Raw genomic sequence first — 24971 nt, 5'->3', positions numbered from 1 at the left:
TTTAAATTGGAAGTACCTGTAAATTGAAAGTCAGAACAAACATTCATATACTATACACAATCCTTATGGAATATGGTATGCTAAATATGGAAGCTTTTTAACAGTTTGTTGAACATAGCCTTTGGGGACATTAACCAGGCTTCAATAAGCAGTAGCAGTGACATTCAATTGTCTCGCATTTTGCTATTCTAATGATAATCTCCAAAGAAACTCCATTCAAAGATCTAAAGATCTTCATTGTTTATCCCCTTCTCAACTTCACTTAAAAAGGAAAGGAAATCAGTGGATGGTAGGTATTTTGCATGCACGGCCATAACTCCATCAGAAATACAAGTGTCGTGCAGCAAGGGTACTTCGCCTGGGTGAGATGTTATGGGAGTAACAATTTACTAATTTAATAAAACTATGAAATAAGAATATGATATGAAAGGGTACTTTGAACAGAATTACTCAAACTTTTCATCCCTTGAAAGCTACAACTTCCCTAACTTTTTTTAAGGAAGTACTCACCCATAACCCTCTGCTGTTACTTTTTCTACACTTTTATTGCTTTGTCTGAAAGATATAAGAACCATTTACATGGAATAATCAATACAGATGGAAAAACAAAGTGCTGCAAATACACAGCAAGTGAGTCATCAGCTGAACAGACTTCTCGTCAGAAATGTCTCACATTGGAAATACACCCTCTTTCACTTTTGCCTATTACAAAAGCATGGATTGAGGAAAATGTGAATTTTAACAGTCTATATAGAGCAATTCAGTTACGATAGTGGCCAGATCACAACATGCCTGTCAACCATTACCATCTTTCATCTTGGGTGCATCTCCAATAAATCAACAAATGAAGCAGTATTGGAACAGCAGAAGGAAAAATAAACAAATACAACACTCTTGCAGCTTATGCTACTCAAAAACCTGCATATAAAATTAGCACTACCATTAAAAAAAAAATCAAATGACAGCAAACGTCATAGAAGGTTCAGCTTGGTTTACAGTAAGGACAGTAGCAATGATAATCTACTATAATATAGCTACACTAATGACTGAGCTGATCAGTTCATATGTCACTATTTTTAAAAAGAGACTGAAAAGATCACATCAAAAAGACTGAAAATTTGAACCTCTATTTCACAATATTACTTTACACATTTGGCATTTTATGGTGAAGGAATAAACTAATTTTGTTTTAGTTACATGGACAGAATTGGCACTCATGTTTAAAAGGTTGGCTATCTTAACATTTTACTTTCTCTTCAACATCAATTCACTAACATTAATAAATTTCAGTATATTATTTTCCTCTAGCAAAACAATTGCTATAGGTAAACAAGCTTAGTTTACCGATTTCACAAAAAAAGCTTGAAATTCTGGAAAGGATAGTTCTTGTCCAAAAAACCCTTCCTCATTTCTGTAATATCTGCTCTTTTCCAATCCTTATAAAAAGTATTGAACCAACTGTTATAATCATGTAACACCTACTGTAATTCAACAAAATAAAGAAAGCAAGAGAGAAACAACAGAAAATGAGCAAGGGATCAAAATTACTGTTACACAAAGCTAGTGTGTAGGATTATTTTCCCTCGACATAAATCATTTGAGAGATTTAGCAAAGGTAAACTATGTTTAATCTTGATGCTAACGTTTTTTTTGCAAGTCTGCAATATGACCAACAACCCTGACTAATTGAACAATTTTATGAGCCTAGTTTTACAGGTACATCCAAGCACAAATCAAAAGTAAATTGGTACCAGGAAATCAATAATCACCAGTTTATGAGCTTCTTCACATGCACAAAAGGACATAACCACTATAATGGAAACTTTGCAAACAAGATGGATTGCATATAAACAAGAACAAAGACAGCCACTGACAACAGATTTTAAGCGTGCATACAATCAAACCCCGAAGTAAGGACATATTAAACTGATGAACTGAAGTGCCACACTAATGTTAAGACAAAGAAGTTATTCAGAACTTATGTTGCCTCCAATGTCTTGGTTCTTGAGATAGTGGTGGTTTTGGCCTGTGTATTCATAAAGGAGGCACTAATATGTCCCGCTCTCCACTGAAAAGAAGTCCTCCTAAATCAGATACAAAATCATTCAATCTTCTTCCAGCATAATATTGTTGTACTTCAGAGTTCCAAGGCTGGAAATCGAGATGTCTCTGGGTTCAGCATGTCCGACAAGAAATGAATAGCTCCAGCCATCCCTGCGGAGGTCAAGGCAGGATAGACAATACAATGCATAATTAATATTTTATTTACACAAGATAAAACAGAAAATATGCTTTAAAATGGCAATTAGCAAAATATGAAGCATTCTTTTTCTGAATGTATAGCAATAAAAATGCTGCCTGTTTTAATTGATTATGGTTTATGTAGCATCTCTGTACATGGCAAGGTCATTAAATATCAAGCATGCGCAAAATGAGTATAATTCAGCAAAAAAAATTACAGAACATTCATAGAATCATACAGTGCAGAAGTCGTCCTCTGGCCCATTGAATCTGCACCGACACATGAGGAATACCTGACCTTCCATCTAATCCCATTTACCAACACTTGGCCCATAGCCGTGAATGTTATGACATGCCAAGTTCTCAGCCAGGTAATTTTTTTTTTTAAAAAGGATGAGAGGCAACCTACCTCCACCACCCTTCCAAATCACCACCATCCTTTGAGTAAAAAGCTTTCCTCACAACCCCTTCCCAACTCCCCACACCCCCTCCTGCCCATCACTTTGAACACAGTCCCTTTGTGACTGACCCTTCAACTAAGGAGAACAGTTGCTCTTTATCCACTCTGTCCATGCCTCTCAATCAGGTTGCCCCTCAGCTCTTTTCTGTTCCAACAAAAACAACCCAAGCCTGTCCAATCTCTCTTCATAACTTAAATGTTCCATCTTAGGCAGCATTCTGGTGAATCTCCTCTGCACCAACTCCAGAGCAATCATATCCTTCCTATAACGTGGCGACCAGAACTGCACACGTTACTCTAGCTGTGGCCTCAAAGTTCTATACAACTCCAACATGACTTTTTTGCTTTTATAATCTAAACTTCAAATGATATAGAAAGTGTCTTTTTCACTATGTGTCTTGGTGCTTATGAATGCCTATGTGTCTTTTTACTATCCTAACATGCCCTCCCATCTCAAGGGATCTGTGAACAAACACGCCCAGGTCCCTTTGTTTCACAGAGCTTCATAGTGTCATGCCATTCACCGAATACATCTTGTCAAATCATTCCTTCCAAAGTGGATCACCTCACATTTTTCAGGGTTAAATTCCATCTGCCATTTATCAGCCCATTTGACCATGCCATCTATGTCTTATCGTAGCCCAAGATGCTCAGCCTCACTGTTAACCATCCAGCCAATCTTTGTGTTATCCGCAAACTTACTAACCTACCCCCTACAGTTATCTATATTGTTTATATAAATGATAATAATAGCGGACCCAGCACACATCCACTGGTATGCCACTGAACACTGGCTTCTGGTCACTAAAGCAGCCTTCTGTTCTCACCCTCTGATCCTACAACTGAGCCGATTTTGAGTCCACTTTGTCAAATTATCCTGTACCCCATGTGCATGTCATCTTTATCAGTCTTCCACCTGGGACCTTGTCAAAGGCTTTGCTGAAATCCATATAAACTACATCAATTGCACTACTCTCATACACACATCTGGTCACCTCAAAAAATTCAAATTTGTTAGACATGACCTCCCCTCTGACAAAGCCATGCTGACCACTCCTAATCAAGTGGATATTCATCTAACACAATCCAGAGTATTCAAACACAACATTCCCATCTGTAGCGATACCAGTTTCCAAATAGTCTTAATCTGTATTCTGCCCACTGCCCCTTTAATAACCAAGTACTTATCCAACTCATTTTAAGATTTTGGGTCTGCCAAGTGACGTGCTCAAACGCAATAACAAAACTTGAGAGGCTCTGAGCCAAGATCTTGAGAAATTCACATGCAATTTCATTCATCGAAAGTATTAAAATTACAAAATAGGACTATAGTAATTAGCTTGAATTAGCAACAGTTCTCAAGTGATGAGTGAAATGGCTACCTTCTCTGAAATTTCTATAATTTGCTGCTGTATTGAGCAATTTCAATGTTTGAAGAGGTAGAAAAGGGAAATAATTCCACCACAAGACATAAATTGGGGTAGGAGGGATGAACATAACACCTAATCGTTCCCAATGGCTGTTGCTACATGCATGTATTTATATATCATCACAACCTAGCTGATGTTATCTGCAAGGGTGACCCAACCTGGAAAACTGATTCATGCTGGTGTATAATTTTAGTTTATAGAAATGGTATGAGGAGTCATATACAAAATACAGTGAGAACAGTAGCCAGCCCAGTATTAATATAATGTTTAAAGACTATTTATTACGATAAAAGGATATATATGAACAGGACTATGATGAACAGGACTATGATTTGGTAGGAATAATAGTAGGAAGGACTACTACTTACAGGGCGAAAAGCTGCAGCATGCTACGGTGCAGAGGGACCTGGGGGTCCTTGTGCATGAGTCGCAAAAACCCAGCCTACAGGTGCAGCAGGTGGTCAGGAAGGCAAATGGGATGCTGGCCTTCATAGCAAGGGGGATTGAATATAAAAGTAGGGAGGTCTTGCTGCGACTGTACAGGGCACTGGTGAGGCCACAGCTGGAGTACTGCGTGCAGTTTTGGTCGCCGCACTTGTGCAAGGATATTTTGGCCTTGGAGGGAGTGCAGAGGAGGTTCACTAGGCTGATACCGGAGTTGAGGGGGTTGAGCTATGAGGAGAGGCTGAATAGACTGGGCTTGTACTCGTTAGAGTTTAGAAGGATGAGGGGGGATCTCATTGAGACGTATAAGATGATGAAAGGGATGGATAGGGCAGAGGTGGAGAGGTTCTTCCCGCTCAGAAAGGACAGCAGGACTAGAGGGCACAGCCTCAAGATAAGGGCGGGGGGGGTAGTTTAGAACAGAGTTGAGGAGGAACTTCTTCACTCAAAGGGTGGTGAATCTCTGGAATTCTCTGCCCGTTGAAGTGGTGGAGGCTACCTCGCTAAATATATTTAAGACGCGGGTAGATAGGTTTTTGGTAGGCAAGGGGATTAAGGGTTATGGGGAGAAAACGGGAAAGTGGGACTGAGCCACTTCAGATCAGCCATGATCTTATTGAATGGCGGGGCAGGCTCAAAGGGCTAGATGGCCTACTCCTGCTCCTATTTCTTATGTTCTTATGTATCCAAGATAGTTACGTATAGGGGCCACTAAACGCACCCATATAGGTTACGTAGAAATTATCTTTTTTTGATCCAAAGTATATTTACAAGATCTGAACTTTAAGACTTCCATCGTCCCAAACAACATCCAATTCAATAGATAAGTAAAGGCCAGCTTATGGTTACCATACTGTATATGATTGAGGAGTTATTCTGGGGGCCATTTCTTCTTGGTTCAGTGAAGATATGAGGTAGGATTTTATGGCCTTGCTCGACTAGAGATCGAAAAAATCCCGCCTGACATCAACGGGCTTTCCCCATTGTCCGCTCCTCATCTGCTGGTTCCTGTAGCGGACAGGGTGGTAGAATTCCAGCGATGGTTTCGCCTGCCTCCACAAAAGGTTTCTCCACTCTTGCTTCTGGTCTGCTAGCCTACACCAGTTTACAGGCTGTCAGATGGAAACTGCCAGTGCTGTTAAGTATGATGATCTGGGAATTTAATCCAACTAAAATGAAGAAACTGTGATACATTTCCAAGAGAGGATGGAAGGGAACAGGCAGATGATGACATTCTCATGAACCTGCCATCTTATCCTTCTAAGTAAAGGTTTTGGAAGAAGCCGTGGCAAGTTGTTGCAGTGTATCTTGTAGATAGTACGCACTGCAATCTCACCGTGCCAGTGAGGGAAGGAGTAAATGTTTAAGATGATGAATAATGTGCCAATGATGCAGGATGTTTTGTCCTGGATGATGTTTAACTTTGAGTGTGATCAGAGCGGCACTTGCAAATAGGATGTTCCATCACATTTTAAACTTGTGACTTGTGCCTTCTAGATGATGGAAAGGCTTTGAAAAAAAGCAGTGAGTGAGTTATTTGCGTCAGAATGACCAGCTTCTGACCTGCTCTTGTAGCCAGTCTTCATATGGCTGGCCCAGTTATGTTTCTGGTCAGTGTTGACTCCCTAGGATGTTGGTAGTGGGGATAGTCAGTGATGGCAATACCATTGACTGTAAATGGAGGGGCTAAATTTGCTCATTAGAAATGATCATTGGTTGACATTTGTTTCATGTGACTGTACTCTCTACAAGCCTGAAGGGGTCATGAATATAGGGAGTTAGGTAGAGAGTTAAGGAGAAACGCAAAGGTAGTAATCTCAGGATTGCTGCCTGTGCCACAAGAAAGTGAGAGCAGGAATGGAATGAGGTGGAGGATAAATGCGTGGCTGACGGATTGGAGCAGGGGGCAGGGATTCAGGTTCCTGGGTCATTGGGACCTCTTTAGGTGCAGGTGTGACCTGTACAAAAAGGACAGGTTGCACTTGAATCCCAGGGGGACTAATATCCTGGTGGGAAGGTTTGCTAAGGCTACTGGGGAGATTTTAAACTAGAATGGTTGGGGGGAGGGAATCAAAATGAAGTGACTGGGAGAGAGGAGGTTAGCTCGCAAATAGAGATTGTCGACAGTGTGAGAGGGAGGATAGGCAGGTGATGGAAAAGGGGATTGCTCAGGCCGAAGGGTTGAGATGTGTCTATTTTAATGCTCGGAGTGTTATGAACAAAGTGGATGAGCTTGGAAATGTGATGTGGTGGCCATTACAGAGACTTGGATGACTCAGGGGCAGGACTGGATACTTCAAGTGCCAGGTTTCAGATGTTTCAGGAGGGACAGGGAGGGAACCAAAAGAGGTGGGGGAGTGGCACTGTTGATCAGAGATAGTGTCAGGACTGTAGAAAAGATGGATGCTGTGGATGGACTGTATATGGAGTCTCTGTGGGTGGAAGTTTGGAACAGAAAGGGGTCAATAACTTTACTGGGTGTTTTCTATAGGCTGCCCAATAGTAACAGATATTGAGGAACAGATAGGGAAACAAATCCTGCAGAGATGTAACAGTAACACAGTTGTCGTGATCGGAGACTTTAATTTCCCAAATATCAATTGGAATCTCCCTAGGGTAAGGGGTTTAGATGGGGAGGAGTTTGTTAGGTGTATTCAGGAGGGTTTCCTGACACAGTATGTGGATAAGCCTACAAGAGGAAAGGCTGTACTTATCTCTCAGTGGGAGAGCATTTTGGGGATAGGGATCATAACTCTATCTCCTTTACACTAGCATTGGAGAGAGATAGGACCAGACAAGCTAGGGAAGTGTTTATCTGGTGTAAGGGGAATTATGAAGCCATCAGGCAGGAAATTAGAGGCACAAATTGGAAGGTTTTCTTGGGGAAAACGTACAGAAGTAACGTAGCAGATTTTCAAGGAACGTTTGTCCGGAGTTCTGCACGACAACGTTTCGATGAGACAGGGAAGTTTTGGTAGGTTACAGGAACCGTGGTGCAAGAAAGTTATAAGAATCTAGTCAAAAAGAAAAGAAAAGCGTACAAAAAGTTCAGGGAGCTAGGTAATGTTAGGGATCTAGAGGAGTATACAACTTGTAGAAAGGAGCTTAAGGAGGAAATAAGGACAGCCAGAAGGGTTCATGAGAAGGCTTTGGCAGGTAGGCTTAAGGAAAACCCCAAGGCATTCCACAAGTATGCGAAGAGCAAAAGGATGAGATGTGAAGAAACAGGACCTATCAAATGTGAAAGTGGGAAATTTGTATAGAACTGGTAGAAATATCAGAGGTGCCCAATGAATACTTAACTTCAGTATTCACAGTGGAAAAGGATCTTGGTGGTTGTAGTGCAGGCTTGCGGCGGACTGAAAAGCTCAAGTATGTTGACATTAAGAAAGAGGATGTGTTGCAGCTTTTGAAAAGCTGCAAGTTAGATAAGTCGCCAGAACCAGATGGGATGTACCCCAGGTTACTGTGGGAGGCAAGAGAAGAGATTGCAGAGCCTCTGGCAATGATCTTTGCGTCATCAATGGAGACAGGAGAGGTTACGGAGGATTGCGGATGTGGTTCCTCTATTCAAGAAAGGGAATAGAGATAGCCCAGGAAATTATCGACTGGTGAGTCTCACTTCAGTGGTTGGTAAGTTGATGGAGAAGATCCTGAGAGACAGGATTTATGAACATTTGGAGAGGTGTAGTCTGATCAAAAATAGCACAGCTTTGTCAAAGGCAGATCGTACCTTACGAACCTGGTTGAGTTTTTGTGAAGATGTGACTAAACACATTGACGAAGGACGAGCAGTAGATGTAGTTTAGATGGACTTCAGCAAGGCATTTGATAAGGTCCCCCTTGCAAGGCTTATTGAAAAAGTGAGGGGGCATGGGATCCAAGGGGACATTGCTTTGTGGATCCAGAACTGGCTTTCCCAAAGGCAGCAAAGAGTAATTGTAGATGGGTCTTTTTCTGTACAGAGATCGGTCACCAGTGGAGTGCTCCAGGGATCTGTTCTGGGACTCTTGCTCTTTGTGATTTTTATAAATGACCTACATGAGGAAGTGGAGGGATGGGTTGGTAAGTTTGCTGATGACACAAAGGTTGGGAGGTGTTGTTGATAGTTTGGAGGGATGTCAGAAGTTGCAACGAGACATAGATAGGATGCAAGACTGGGCGGAGAAGTGGCAGATGGACTTCAACCTGGACAAGTATGAAGTATGGAGAGGTATAGTCTGATCAAAAATAGCATGGCTTTGTCAAAGGCAGATTGTGCCTTACGAGCCTGGTTGAGTTTTTTGAAGATGTGACTTTTTGACAGGTGAAATGGGGTGACAGAATATAATATTAAGGGTAAGACTCTTAGCAGTGTGGAAGATCAGAAGGATCTTGGCGTCCGGGTTCATAGGACTCTCAAATCGGCTTTGCAGGTGGAGGATGTGGTTAAGAAGGCATATGGTGTACTGGCCTTCATCAATCGAGGAACTGAGTTTAGGAGTCGGGGGATAATGCTGCAGCTATATAAGACCCTGGTCAGATCCCACTTGGAGTACTGTGCTCAGTTCTGGTCACCTCATTACAGGAAGGATGTGGAAGCCATTGAAAGGGTGCAGAGGACATTTACAAGGAGCTTGCCTGGATTAGGTGGCATGCCTTATGAGGATAGGTTGAGAGAGCTCAGTCTTTTCTCCATAGGAACATGAAGGATGAGAGGTGACCTGATAGCAGGGTATAAGATGTTGAGAGGTATTGATCAAGTGGATTCTCAGGGGCTTTTTCACAGGGCTGAAATGGCTGCCAGATGAGGACACAGGTTTAGGGTGCTGGGGAGTAGGTACAGAGGAGAGGTCAGAGGTAAGTTTTTCACTCAGAGGGTGGTAGGTGCATGGAATCGGCTGTCAGCAGTGGTGGTGGAGGCAGATTCGATAGGGTCTTTTAGAGACTTTTGGATGAGTACATGGGACTTAGTAAGATAGAGGGTTATAGGTAAGCCTAGTAGGTAGGGATATGTTCGGCACAATTTGTGGGCTGAAGGGCCTGTTTGTGCTGTAGTTTTTTTATGTTCTACTTCCTAGAACTTGCTGTGTGTGGGTATGTCTTTATGGATTCAATACCTGAGGCATTGCAAGCAGTACAGAACACTGCAATTAGAAAATATTCTCACTGTGACCATTTGAGGGTGGAAGATCATTGTTTATGGTACCTCCCATAACTTTGCTAATGATTGAAAGTAGGGGGAAGGGGCATAAATTGATCAGGTTGAATTGTCTTGCTTTGTGGATAGGACATATCTATTCAATTTTTCACTTAAGTTGGCTTGATGTCAATATTATAGCTGTACTAGTAGAGGTATTGCTAGTTCTGGAGTACCAATCTTCAGCACTTCAGCCATTGTTATCAGAGCACATAGCCCTTGCTGCAACCATTGTGATTGCACATGGAGTGATTGAATTCACTGAAGACTGAATCATATAGACCCAAAACATTAACTCTTGTTTTTCTCTCCACAGATACCGCCAGACCTGAATCTTTCCAGCATTTTCTGTTTTTATTACCTTAGGAAGAGACTGAGGTGAACCATCTGCTTGGCATTTCTGGCTATAGATATTTGCAATGTTTCAGTCTTGTCTTTTGCATTAATGCTGGACTTCACGATCATTGAAGATAGGAATATTTGTGGAGTATCTGTTTTGTTGTTTAATTGTCCACCAACATTCACGACTGGATATGGTAGGACTGCAGAGCTTAGATCTGATCCACTGGTTGTGGGATTGTTTTGCTCTGTCCATAGCAGGTTTCTTTCACTGTTTAAAATGTACATAATTATATGTTGTATCTTCAGATTATCTCATTTTTAGCTATGCCTGATGCTGTTCCTGGAATCTTCAATAAACAAAAGCTTGATGATAATGATAAAGTCAGCATGGGTCATGGAGGTGGAATACAATTCTATTGCTGCTGAGTGTTTCAAGAAAGTCCAGTTTTGAGCTACTGGATCTGTTCTGCATCTCTCTAATGTGGTGTTGGTGCCACACTATAGAGGGTACCTTCAGTGAGAAGATAGGGGCTGTACCTCCACAAGGACCAACTGATGGTCACTCCTACCAATATTGCCACGAATAGATGCATCTACAACTGATAGGTTGGCATGGTGAAAGTCAAGTAGGCTTTCCCCTTGTGTTAGTTCTCTCACTACCTCCTTTCTCTCAATCCAACAGCCCTGACTGTCACGGTGCTGTCAAGACACTCCTTGTGATGAACATTAAATTCACTACTTAAAGTACATTGTTACCATTGGTGCTTCTTCCAAGTGCCATTCAATATGGAGTTATGAAATTTGAAGAATTAAATCTGAGTGCAATAAATCTGAACCAAAACTTTAGTGCGACAATCATTTTGTAGTCTGAGCCAATGTTATTGAGCATAATAAACTTAACGTGGTCAGAAGTTATTTTGTGCTTACACTATAAAGATATTTCAAGAACTAAAACCAGTTATTGCATTATTGGAAACCAACCACATCATTAAATAGACAGCCTCAAGTGTGAAATAATTAGAGAATAAGCAATTAATCAATATATGTATTAGTAAGAATGATAATATAATCAATACAAATGTTTATAATTTTTAAAATTATAAATGCTTAACAGTTGCTTTTAGAATAGTATTAAGTTATGAGAATTGTAAAATGCTGACTTCCCAAGCTGTTTAGAAAGATAACATGAATTTTGTTGGCCTTGACTGCATGAATGAATAGGGCTTTATTCAGGCTGTCACAATTATAAAAAATTGACAAGACAGGTTATGTGAACTGATTACTGTTCGACCCTTAGGTTATAATAAAAGTAATAACGCTGGAATGTTCCACTGTTTGCTGAAATTTCCATAAGTTAAAAATAATTTCTTGGAAGTGATCAGAATATGCAATTCCTCACTACAAAACTGTTCAGTTCATAAGTTTTAGAAGGGAATTGTAGTTGTTTTAAACAATGATTTTAAGAAAACAGGAAATGGTGTCCTTTGAATATTAGTTAACTCTAGTGGGAAAAAAATCTTGGATTAGAAAACGTCACAGCATAGAAACAGGCTAATTCCCCAACAAGTCTGCACAGTGTCCGTCCCCTTAAGCCAGCAAGTCTTCATTCTCCAGCTCACTCACCATTTCCTGTACTTTTAAAAAAGTAATTTTTTTTAAATGACTACAATTCCCTTCTCCAAGAATTTATGGACTGAACTTTAACAGTTTTGTAGTGAAGAACTGCATACTCTGATTACTTCCAAGAAATGTAATCCAAATGTCTGGATGAACGATTGGAGATAAGAGTTGGGGAGCCAGCTGTTGGGAAACTTAAATTCAGTTCATTAAGTTTGGAAAAAAATGTGATATCAATAATGGTAACCTTAGAACTATGAAGTTTTTCACTTCATGTCATTTCAGAATGAAAATCTGCTACTATGATCTGATTTGACCTATATGTGATTCCGGACCAACATCATCCTCTAATGACCTAGCAAGCCACCCAATTGTATGAACTGCTATGTAAAACAAGAATTAGAATAAAACTAGGTGTTTTCCAACTTCACATGACAAGTTAAAAGGTATTCTTCACTCTGTTCCTATGGAAATAAAATTCTCAGAAAACATCATGTTTTTCCAAATTGCATAATTTCTTTTGGTGTCCTTTACATAGCAACATGGAAACTTGCAGCACAGAAGGCAGCCACTTGGCACGTGATACCATTGCTGACTTCTTGAAAGAGCAGTCATGCTTAGTTCCAATATTTACACTTTTTGTCCGTAATCCTACAAATTCCTGTCCAACTCCCTTTTAAATTATCCATGGAATCAGCTTCCAAAGCCTTTTCAGGTAGCTTGTTCCATATATCACCAACTCAAAATTCCTTATTTTCCTTCAAGATCTTTTGTCAATGTTTCTAAAATTTATTACCTCTAGTTTTTGGCCCAGCATCATGGGAGAACAGTTTTCTTTATCTACTCCACTAAAATCTTATTTGACCTTGAAAATTAAGTTCTCTTTTAATCTTCTCCATTCCAAGATCAGTCTTAAACTTTTCAAACTTCAAGATCTTCATTTCTGCTAGACCTTCTCCATACCATTTCTAAGGTCTTTACAAATTTTCTGATGTGTTGTTCAGAATTGTTCATAATACTGCAGTTGAGGTCTAACTAGTGATTTATAAATCTGTGTTATAGTCTATGTCTCTGTCCACAAACCCACATAATCTATATACATTTTAACTTCCTTATCAACTTGCCTTGCCATCTCCAAGGATTTCAGACATGAAAGTCTCTCTCTGCTTACCTACATTTTTCAAAATCATGCCATTTATGGTCTGCTACCTTTCTGTATCCTTCCAAACTGCATCATCTCACTTTTCTACTTCCAAATCCATTTCTGTCCATTTCAGCATTCTTCAAGCCATCATGAGGCTTATAACTATTTACTACGTTGCTAATTTAAAATGTTATTTTTAGCCTACTTACTAATTTGGAAAAAAAAGGCAACGACATGTAAATTGTTCATGTTACTTTATTTGATTTGCACTATAATGTTGACTGTCAATTGCTAGTTTTGAAAAAACAATTAATTAGACTTGTGTAGACTATTTGTTTGTGATTGACAGATTTTTCTAATTCAGTTGTACTGTAACTCTTTCAGGAATGCAGTGTGACTTACACTTCTGAAGTGTGCCACTTTTAACTGATGTATATTCCACTCCACCCCTTAGAAATACAGTGACAACATTTTGGGGTTCAAAGGCCTATAACTGTGTAAGATTTTTCTTTGTACTGCTATCAGAACAACTCGCTGCTTTAGTACACTGGTAATACAGTTTGGAATTACAAGCAATTAATGCTAACAAGTAGTCAAGTTAAATTTGGAGCAAAGTTGCAATTCAGAAGCTAAAGTACTTTTCTTCAATGCTTCAGAACACTAATCCAAACATAACATTTCTGACAAACTAGTTAATTAGGATTTATCTATGCCCTAAATAAAACAGCTACAGTAGCACTTGTTTTCCCTAAACATATCACTGCAATGGCAAAACAAATTTGGATTTGGTTAACCTTAAAACATTTTTAAAAAACCCATATTGCTCAGGGCATTACCTTCAAACAAGGAATAGGGGCGGTCAGGGATACGGCATCCATGTGTTCCATAATCCAAGCACCATTCAGCAAACTGTAAAAGCAAGCAATATTTGGATGTTTCTTGCCAGAAGGATGAGTATCATTTGAAACATCATAATCACACTATTATGGTTCGGCTCCTCTTTGTACATTTTAAAACTGTTCATAAAAGTAGGGTGGGAACATAAGAACGTAAGAAATAGGAGGAGTAGGCCATCTAGCCCTTCGAGCCTGCCCCGCCATTCAATAAGATCATGGCTGATCTGAAGTGGATCAGTTCCACTTTCCCGCTTCCTCCCCAAAACCCTTAATTCCCTTGTCCATCAGAAACCCATCTACCCGTGACTTAAATATATTCAGCGAGGTAGCGTCCATCACTTCAATGGGCAGAGAATTCCAGAGGTTCACCACCCTTTGAGTGAAGAAGTTCCTCCTCAACTCCGTTCTAAACTGCGCCACCCCACCACCCCCCCCCCCCCCACCCTTATCTTGAGGCTGTGCCCTCTAGTCCTGCTATCCTTTCTAAGTGGGAAGAATCTCTCTACCTCTACCCTATCCATCCCCTTCATTATCTTATACGACTCTATAAAGATCCCCCTCAGCCTTCTAAACTCCAACCAGTACAGACCCAGTCTATTTAGTCTCTCTTCATAATCCAACCCCCTCATCTCCGGTATCAGCCTAGTGAACCTCCTCTGCACTCCCAAGGCCAAAATATCCTTGCGCAAGTGCAGCGACCAAAACTGCACACAGTACTCCAGCTGCGGCCTCACCAGTACTTTGTACAGTTGCAGCAAGACCTCCCTACTTTTCTATTCTATCCCCCTCGCTATAAAGGCCAACATTCCATTCGCCTTCTTGATCACCTGCTGCACCTGCAGACTGGGTTTTTGTGACTCGTGCACAAGGACTCCCAGGTCCCTCTGCACCGTAGCATGCTGCAGCTTTTTGCCTTTTAAATAATAATCCCTCCTACTATTATTTCTGCCAAAGTGAATAACCTCACATTTGCTAACATTATACTCCATCTGCCAGGTCCTTGCCCACTCGCTCGGCCTATCCAGATCTCTCTGCAGACTTTCCACACCCTCCACGCAATTTGCTTTTCCACTCATCTTCATGTCATCAGCAAATTTCGTCACCTTACACTCAGCCCCCTCCTCCAGATCATCTATGTAAATGGTAAACAGTTGAGGCCCCTGCACTGATCTCTGCGGCATTCCACTAGTCACCAACTGCCAACCAGAATAGCACCCATTGATACCAACTCCCTGCTTCCTATTAGACAGCCAATCCTCTATCCACACCAACACCTTACCCCCAACTAGTGCACCCTAACCTTCTGTAGCAACCTTTTGTGAAGCACCTTATCAAACACCTTTTGGAAACCTAAAAACACCACATCCACCGGTTCCCCTCTCCCCACCACACTAGTCACATCCTCATAGAACTCTAATAAATTTGTCAAACACGACTTCCCCTTAACAAATCCGTGCTGCATCTGCTCGATCAAACCATTCTTTTCTAGGTGCCTCACTATTTCTTCTTTGATGATGGATTCTAGCATTTTTCCACTACAGACATTAAACTGACCGGCCTATAATTCCCTGCCTTTTGTTTGCTACCTTTTTTAAACAGCGGCGTAACATTAGCTATTTTCCAATCTTTCAGCACTTCCCCGGAGTCCAGCAAATTTTGATAAATAGTTACTAAGGCATCCGCTATCACCTCTGCCATTTCTTTCAGAGCCCTGGGATGCATTCCATCCGGTCCTGGGGACTTGTCCACCTTCAGTCCCAATTAGTCTATCAAGCACTACCTCTCTATTGATAGTAATCGCATTCAGGCCTTCATCTCCTACCATCCTTCTATCTTCAAATAGGTCTCATGTAAAATCTCCTTTTCAGCAATTTCATGCACAATGATAAAGTGTTACACAGAACTAGAATTGCTCATATAGACTAATGGTGGACCACACCACTGGTTTGAGGCTGCCTGCTGCAAATTTCAAGTTGTCAGTGTTGCTACGTCTAGGCACCACAAAGTGTTGATTAGGAAGCTGACCCCACCTCTCCTAGCTTTGCCTGAGGCCACTGTACAGTCCATTTGATGGATTGAGAAGCCCTCTGGTTATAGGGCACTGTCCGGTGAAGCAGGAGTGAGCCATGTCTCTGTGAAATAGAGTACACAGCAGTCCCTCAGTTCTGGTTCTAAGTTCATCTGGCTTGTTTTCCAGAGATTGGACATTTGCAAACAGTGGGGGGGGAGGGGCTGCATTGTTTCACTCTCACCTACAGCCTGCACGTTTTCCACGCTTCCTGGTGTCTGCTTCTTTGAGCCTGGTAACTATATCTGTACAGATAGTACAAGTTACAAAATCTAACTCAATTTCCAAATGTTCAAAGTATATGTTTACAAAGTCCATGTAGACTAATAGATGAACCGTGATCAGACATACCACACTTCAAAACCAGATTTCCATGGATTTCTCAACAACCATCCTCCAGACACTTCTCACACTAAGCCAACTGTTCTCACCAAAACCTTATGTTTCCTCACAAGGGCTTCCAATCTCCACATTTGAGCAGCTCACCTTGGAATTCTCTCCAAAATGACGCTTTCACTCTGATGTTTCTGCCCAAAAGGTTTCAAACTCTATTTTCAAGGTTCCTTTTCCTGGATCTGTATGTGCATTCAAGCCGTACCTTCCATGCATTCTCCCAGATATTCTACTGGGCCAAGTAGAATAGCATGGCTCCAAATGCCTGCAGAAAGAAGTCATCAGATCTTCTGGCTTCTAGCAAGCCCACTTTGCTCCAAGTCTGCTCCCTACAAGCTCTGTTTCTTTACTTTGGAGCCCTTTCCTCTGCTCCTTACTTTGAATTTAATCAGAATCTGTTTCAGATTCTCGTCCTTGTTCCGTGACTACTTTTCTGGTACCCATTTTTGTGCCGCTCCCTGGTTTTCAACAGTTTCTTCTTTTCTTTGGACTCTGCTCCCCGTAGCTCCGGTCCTGCTTCTTTTAGTAATTTTGCAGAATATCATTCTCTTTTACGTCACCTGACCTTCATTTTTGCACTGTTTTGTTTTTGTTTTCTTTTCTCATTCTGTGCAGGTGTGGACCTGGCTTCCAATTAAAAAAAAACAAAAAGCAATGAAGTGCATGTGAGCAAGGCTGTTTACCGACCTGGAACCAAAAAAAAATGCACCAACACTGCATGTCTGGCCGTTCACTAGCCAGCACAGGTTGTAGGGTGGAGGGAAGTTGTTAAGGAAAAGAAAATCCATGGAGGCTTCGACAACGAGGATGGGAATTTAAAAATCTGAGCCGCTGTGCCAATCTAATCAGCGAGTTTGGTTCTTGGACAGGGGAAGAGAAGCAAAAAAAAAAATCACAATGGGATTGGACAGAAGAATGGGGCGAGTTCATAGCATCATAGAAACCCCACAGTACAGAAAGAGGACCTTCGGCCCATTGAGTCTGCATCGACCACAATCCCACCCAGGCCCCACTCCCACATACTTCACCTGCTAATCCCTTGAGCCTACGCATTCAAGGGCACGAAGGGGCAATTTTAGCATGGTCAATCTAACCTGCACATCTTTGGACTGTGGGAGGAAACCGAAGCACCCGGAGGAACTCTCACAGACATGAGGAGAATGTGCAAACTCCACACAGACAGTGACCTGAGCTGGGAATCGAACCCAGGTCCCTGGAGCTGTGAAACAACAGTGCTAACAACTATGCTATTGTGCCGCCCCAAAGATGGTACTGGGTCCAGCGTCCCCTGAAGAGCAAAGCAGCAGTGCAACAGGACAGGAGCAACCAGTAAAAACTGGGGACATTATTTGGATAAAGTGGTGAAAGAAAAATGTTGCAAATGGTGAATGAAGGGGCAGAGACTTGGGATTCGCATTGTTGATGCAGGACGGGAATGTACCATTGGTAACAGCCTGACATAGTGCTGTGAAGTTGGAAGGATGTTGCTGCTCCTCTGAGAAATGTAACTTTTTTTTTGTGTGCCCAGACTGCTCAGTGCCCTTGCTGTTGTACACAAGTTTCAAGTGACCCAGGCAGGGAGATAGCAGCTGCTCTTGCTATTGTACACAAGTTTTATGATAAGCCTGCTTAGAAATGTAGTTGACCCAGCTTGTAATTATGTTGTGTCTTTAATTTTGTGGACTTTTGCCTAATATAGTGAAGCCTGCACTAAAGATATATTTTTTATATTCATTATATACTGCTTATATGTGTCATGTACTAACATATTATACATATATATGTGTTATACAACTTATGAGCATAGATTGTTATACCAGCCCACTAAGCTTAACTTATCTTGCCAGCCTGTACGTTAGCTAAGGGCTAAATCACACATGTCAATTGCGGCCTCGAGATAACCATGAAGAAATGCCGAGGCAACCATGTTCCCATGACGGAGGACAACCCCACAGCCTGGGAACCTGCTGAGAATGAGAAGATGCGTATGTGACCAGTGGGGGGGAGGGGGGGAGGGGGTGTGTGTGTGTGTGTGTGTGTGTGTGTGTGTGTGTGTGTGTGTGTGTGTGTGTAAAAATATATGCTCTTAACTTGTATTCAGAGAGACGCCTGGGGAACCGCTGTTAGGTGATAGGTGTATCTTCCAAAAGCTTTTGAATAAACTGCTGTACTTTGACTCGAAGATGAGTGGAAAAGCGAATTGCGTGGAGGGTGTGGAAAGTCTGCAGAGAGATCTGGATAGGCTGAGCGAGGACCTGGCAGATGGAGTATAATGTTAGCAAGTGTGAGGTTATCCGCTTTGGCAGAAATAATAGTAGGAGGGATTATTATTTAAAAGGCAAAAAAGCTGCAGCATGCTATGGTGCAGAGGGACCTGGGGGTCCTTGTGCACGAGTCGCAAAAACCCAGTCTGCAGGTGCAGCAGATGATCAAGAAGGCGAATGGAATATTGGCCTTTATAGCGAGGGGGATAGAATATAAAAGTAGGGAGGTCTTGCTGCAACTGTACAGAGTACTGGTGAGGCCACAGCTGGAGTACTGTGTGCAGTTTTGGTCGCTGCACTTGCACAAGGATATATTGGCCTTGGAGGGAGTGCAGAGGAGGTCCAGTAGGCTGATACCAGAGATGAGGGGGTTGGACTTTGAAAAGAGACTAAATGGACTGGGTCTGTATTGATTGGAGTTTAGAAGGCTGAGGGGGGAATCTTATAGAGACGTATAAGATAATGAAGGGATGGATAGGGTAGAGGTAGAGAGATTCTTCCCGCTTAGAAAGGATAGCAGGACTAGAGGACACAGCCTCAAGATAAGGGGGCGGGGGCAGGCAGTTTAGAACGGAGTTGAGGAGGAACTTCTTCACTCAAAAGGGTGGTGAATCTCTGGAATGCTCTGCCCGTTGAAGTGGTGGAGGCTACCTCGCTAAATATATTATAGTCATGGGTATAGGTTTCTGGTGGACAAGGGAATTAAGGGTTATGGGGAGAAAGCGGGAAAGTGGAACTGATCCACTTCAGATCAGCCATGATCTTATTGAATGGCAGGGCAGGCTCGAAGGGTTAGATGGCAAACTCCTGCTCTTATTTATGTTCTTATGACTCACAATTAGTCTCAGAGGTATCTTTACCTACAACAAATATCCATTTATATGATTCATATGTTTTAAGAATGTAACTTTTAGTAAGGGGGTGTAAACTTTTACACAAACTAAATGAAAATGAATTGTACCTGGTTTAGATCAGTTTTATAGATTAGAATAGAATCCCCATAGTGGAGGAGGTGGCCATTCGACCCATCAAGTCTGCACCAACCACAATCCCACCCAGACCCTATTCCCATAATTCCACATATTTACTCTGCTAATGCCCTGACACTAGGATCAATTTAGCGTGCCAGCCAACCGAACCTGCACGTTTTTGGACAGTGGGAGAAAAACGGAGCACTCGGAGGAAACCCACACAAACATGGGGAGAACGTGCAAACTCCAGAGTGACCCGTCAGCGGTAAACCCGAGTTTACCAAAGGGTGGCCTATGTTTATTCAATAAAGTCAAAAGGTGGAAGTAGGAAAACGCTAAATCAAGAGTGGGTGACTCCTCTTAAGCTTCTGGGTCTCCGGCCTCAGGTGACTGTGTGGAGTTTGCACATTTTCTCAGTGTGGGTTTGCTCCAGACGCTCAGGCTTCCTCCCACAATCCAGAGATTTGCAAGTTAGGTAGATTGATCATGCTACATTGCCCCTTAAGGTCCCAAGATGCGTAGATTAGATAGATAAGCCACAGGAAATGTGTAGGATTATGGGGATAGAGCTTGGGTAAGATACTCTATCAAGAGTCAATGCAGACTTGATGGGCCGGATGGCCACTTCTACACTATATGGATTCTGAGTCTCACGAATGGCAAAAAACCCTGTTACAATCAATTGAGGAGGAAGGGTAAATCCTGACATGTCTCTTCATTGGTTGCAATAGCTGTTGAATTTTACCTGTGTAGGTTAGGTGAATTGGCCAGATTGGATTGCCCCTTTGCGTAGGCAGGATGGATAGGGTAGGGCGGAGGAAGGCAGCCTGTTGTGACGCTGCCGAAGAGTTGGTGTAGAATGCCAAAATGACCCATTCTCCATAATAGGGATTGTATGATCTTTTTGATAAGCAGGCAGTGAATAAATGTGCATAGTGTTACTTAAGAGGAACAAGAGAATTGTATAAAAGATGGAAGTTTACACATATACCTATAAATTTGAAAAAGGTCTTACTGAGCTAAACTCAATTGTAACAAGTTTGCGGTCCAATAAATCCAGGCCCTGGTGCTGATGTAATATTGTTAACCACTACTGCAGGTACTATAAGCTTAATAAACTATGAAAACTGAACTCAAAATGCAATTTATTGATTAAGAAGGTAGAATAGCCAAATCAAATAAAAAAAATTCCGCAACAGTAAAACTGGAGCCAAGTAGATCTGTGTGGATGGTTTTATGATTTGCTGTTAGGAGCTGCCCTTTTCCTTTACAAATTGGTCACCACATGCTCCTCACAATCCTACCCTTGATCCCTCTGATTTTATACTGTGCAACATATAAAATTATAAAAATTAAAGATCTGTAAATTTGGTTACTGTGATCTTCTCCATGGAGGACTGAAGCCAGATCTGCAGTATTCTTGCACTAGCCTTTTGATCTCAGCAAGTTAATTAACTCAAAGAACAAAGATCCATGTCAAATCCTCAGATATGATGCGGAGATGCCGGTGTTGGATTTGGGTAAGCACAGTAAAAACTCTCAACACTATGTTAAAATCCAACAGGTTTATTTGGTAGCACAAGCTTTCGGAGCACTGCTCCTTCATCAGGTGAGTGGTAGTTGTGCTCACAAATAGGGCATATAAAGACACAAACTCAATTTACAAGATAATGGTCGGAATGAGAGTCTTTACAGGCAATCAAGTTTTAAAAGGTACAGAATGTGAATGGAGAGAGGGTTAAGCACAGATTAAAGAAATGTGTATTGTCTCCAGCCAGGACAGTTAGTGAGATTTTGCAAGCCCAGGGAGTTACAGGTAGTGTGACATGAACCCAAGATCTCAGTTGAGGCCATTTTAATATGTGCAGAGCTTGGCTATCATACGTTATCATGTAGTATAGCAGAAGTGTTTTAGTATAGAAGAATTTTTTTTAAAATGGAGAAATGTAGATAGGGCACGCTGCTCCTAGCAGTTGAAAAGTAAATAACAAAGATTCACTTCTCGGATTAGTGGAGGAGGCAGAAATGATGGTAACATTTACTGTTAGGCTGGATGTAGCAAATTAAATTGAAGGGATATGGGAAAAGGCAGATAAATCTCCAACACTGGTTGGACCAAAGGGCTTGCTTCTATGTTGCAATATCTTTGTACAATTAATTTACGTAGCAGTAAGAGACTTCCATTATAAGGGACTGCTTGTAAACAGTACACATTAGGCTTTAATACAGGCTTTTGCAGCCAATAAAATCTAGGTCAGTATGTCTTTCCTTGCAAAAAAAATTGAAAACCGATCAAAACTGTGCCCCCCAAAAAAAGTTTCAATCTAATAGTAATGTTATTATGATTCTAAGTATTAAACAGCGAATTTTCATTGCATCTTAAGAATGAGCTCTCTCAACCCCTTTGTATTGTCAGACTGCTGGTCCAACAACCAAATCTGAATGAACCTCAATTTCCTCCAAGTAAACACGGGAATCTTTGGTCACTGCAAAATATCCTGCCCTCACTGCTTCCTGTCTATGGGGAAACCAGATTATTTGTTACTTCAACATCTCTCTCCCTAGTAATAGACTAAGATCAATCTAATTGGTTCACAACCTTTGTTATATTTTGATCCCCAGGTGAACTCCTGAACTCATATCCATGCCATCATTCAGACTGCCCTGGCTGGTCACGTACATTATCTTCCATAGATTAGATGTATTCAAAACTCTGATGCCCTTGTCTTAACACATACCAAGTCTTATTCCCCAGTCACGTCTGTTTGCTGACTTACACTGATTGCTTGACTGCCAATGTCTTGATTTCAAAATCTGTTTTTTTTTCAAACTCTTCATGGCCTCTGCTCTATCCATCATTGTCACGTTTCCAGCAGTACAACCTTCTGAGATATAGGCACTCTGATTCTGACTTCTTGTGCATCCCCAATTTTAGTTGCTCCATGATTGGAGTTTCCTTGCTTTGCCCCAAGAACTGTAATTCCCTCTCCAGCTCACATTCCTGTTCTAATACATTGCTTAAAAACAATCTCTTTTACTAAGAATTTGGTTATCTGATATATTATCCTTACCTGGCTTGGTGTCATTTTGCGTTTTATGTCCCCGTTGTGCCTTGGAACATTTCATTCTGCTAAAAGGCTCTTCAAATACTTGTTGTTGTTGAACGTCCTATTTGACCTCAAGCTGAGTTTGACACCAGGACTTTATATTTCCCTCTCCAAAATCACAGATCTCCTCCGCTGCTTCACTTACTGAAGCCTATATCCATACTGTTGTCAACTCTAGGCTTAATCATTCCCAGCTCTCCTGGTCAGATCCTTCAGTTCCTCATTTCCTACCTTGCTCACCCATCACCCCTATTCTTGCTGACTCTCCATTACTCAAAAAGGTGCCAAATTAATATTCTCATTTCAAACATGGACTTACTCCATTTTTGTAATTTCCACCAGTCTTCCAATTCATCACCATCTGACCCCAAAACTATCTGTTCCTTCCCATGCTTTCAGCTATCTAGGGGCCACAGACAGAAACTCCCTCCCTATTTCTTCACCTCCCTCTTCCCCCTTTTAGGCCCCTCCGAATGCTACTTTGACCAAGCATTTAATTACCATTCTATATTACCTCCTTTGTCTAAGCATCAATTTTTGTCTGAGTATCACTGTCAAGTGCCTTGCAAGGGCTGGTTAGTTTAGTTGACTAGAAAGCTACAGCGTGGTGCAGAATAATGACAACAGTATGGGTTCAATCCTGTACTAACATCCTGAAATGTAATATGGGGAGGGGGGGTGGTGTGTGCGTGTGGAAAGAAGAGGTTTTCAGCCACATCTGCCCAGAAAATTTCGCCTGAGGTTAACAGACTTTCACATGTTCCGCCCTTTGCCCGCTACAATTCCCAAGGCAGGCAGAACGAGAAAATTTGTTCCAGAGAGTGAGCAAAATGCCTCGGGAAGCTTTCCTAAGTCAACATCACATCCATTAAAATAAATTAAAGAATCTATATGTTTTAATTAGGATAATTTTTCATCTTACCTTACAGGCTCTGTAGAGATACTTTTTGTCCCGAGTTAACTTGTATAGAGAGAGGAAAGAGTACCCATTTCCTGCAGTTCCATGGCAGATTCCATAACCCTTTCGCAGCAGCCCTCGCTGCCAGATAACATCACTACACTCCAAAGCATCCTTCAAGTACTTTTCTTCTTTAAAAGTCTGTTTACAAAAAGTGAAACTGTTTAAACTTAAAGATATTCTCTCATCTGGTGAGACAAATGCCATAGATGACAACATGACTCTGAAGCCTCCAGAAATATTTCCAAAAACAGGGGTCGCCTTATAGAACAAATACACAATGTTAACCAATGGTGTGGATAACCGCCATGCATTTTCAAATGTGTGTGGGTGGGGCAGGAGAGAGAAAAAAAGAGAAAAAAGAGAGAAAGAGAGAGAGAAAAAAAGAGAAAAAGAGAGAGAAAGAGAAAAAGAAAAAGAGAATTCATACTAAATTAATATGGCACAGTTTATTATACAAATAATTACACATTTAGGAATTATACAGAGATACCAAAGTGTTTTTAAAAAAGTCAATTTAATAGTCTTCAGCATCCGATGCAAAGACTTCATTGGGGTTGAAGTTTTAAAGTTTATTTATTTGTCACAAGTAAGGCTCACATTAACACTGCAATGAAGTTATTGTGAAATTCCCGAAGTCACCACAGTCCAGCACCTGTTCGATTCAATGCACCTAACCAGCACATCTTTCAGACTGTGGAAGGAAACTGGAGCATGTGAAGGAAACCCACACAGACACAAGAAGAATGTGCAAACTCCACACAGATAGTGAACCAAGCCAGAAATTGAATCCATGCTGTCCTGAATTCTGAATCACTTTGGCTATTCCATCATAAGGCTCCCAACTCCAGGTCAGACTTGATGCTTTCACTTCCAGAATCATCCAAAACAAATCTTCCTGTGGCCACTGAATTAGATATTCTGTATTTCTGGATGATTCCCAAACACTTTGTGACACAAAGGTCATACCACGATTTGATAATAAAACCACACAAAACATCAGGCAGGGCAACACACATATTTCCAGTCTTTTGTGAAGGATTTTTCTTCATCAACCATCACCAATTCAATTTGGCATGATCACGAATCTTGAATGGCTTGTGGACACCTGCATCCAAAGCTTGAATCAGGGACATTAGACCTCCTGGTATAAACAGCAATGTGGATGTTATTTATTTGCAGGCATCTCTTGATATCTCTTCAGTCATATGGAATCTGAAGACATCCCACATTCATAAGTTGCATTTTTTTTTAACCTAGGACACACTATGGATGCATAACTTTACTCCATCCAGCTATTGCTATACACATACACAAAATCTCCTGCAGGGAACTTGGATGTTCGCCAAGTTCAAAAATTAGCATAGTTTTAAACTTTGTTCCACCACCGAATCTGGTCTTCTGATGCCCTGCTGTTTTAGTGAAAACTGTTTTTGAATCTTACCATTACACATTTT

At 41.3% G+C, this 24971-nt stretch overlaps 1 protein-coding gene across 2 annotated transcripts in view; it reads right to left on the bottom strand.

Moving 5' to 3' along the window:
* Positions 1-526: 526 nt before the first annotated feature.
* lancl2 (LanC lantibiotic synthetase component C-like 2 (bacterial)) overlaps positions 527-24971 on the bottom strand; it is a 57155-nt gene continuing 32710 nt past the window's right edge. Inside the window, exons 7-9 of one of the 2 annotated variants that reach the window (XM_080209490.1) lie at positions 23479-23655; positions 13694-13766; positions 527-2214 (exon numbers count right to left, since the gene is read on the bottom strand). In XM_080209490.1, coding sequence (XP_080065616.1) covers positions 2138-2214; positions 13694-13766; positions 23479-23655 — 327 coding nt within the window. In that variant the 3' untranslated portion in view covers positions 527-2137. Of the gene's footprint in view, positions 2215-13693; positions 13767-16231; positions 16838-23478; positions 23656-24971 lie in introns of those variants that run through there. The other variant, XM_080209497.1, reaches the window with a different exon arrangement.

The sequence above is a fragment of the Carcharhinus amblyrhynchos genome, chromosome 2 (genome assembly GCF_965287045.1).
Source record: "Carcharhinus amblyrhynchos chromosome 2, sCarAmb.v2.hapA, whole genome shotgun sequence".
Taxonomy (NCBI): domain Eukaryota; kingdom Metazoa; phylum Chordata; class Chondrichthyes; order Carcharhiniformes; family Carcharhinidae; genus Carcharhinus; species Carcharhinus amblyrhynchos.
The sequence above is the reverse complement of the archived record's forward strand: the minus strand, read 5'-3'. Positions and strand labels throughout refer to the sequence as shown.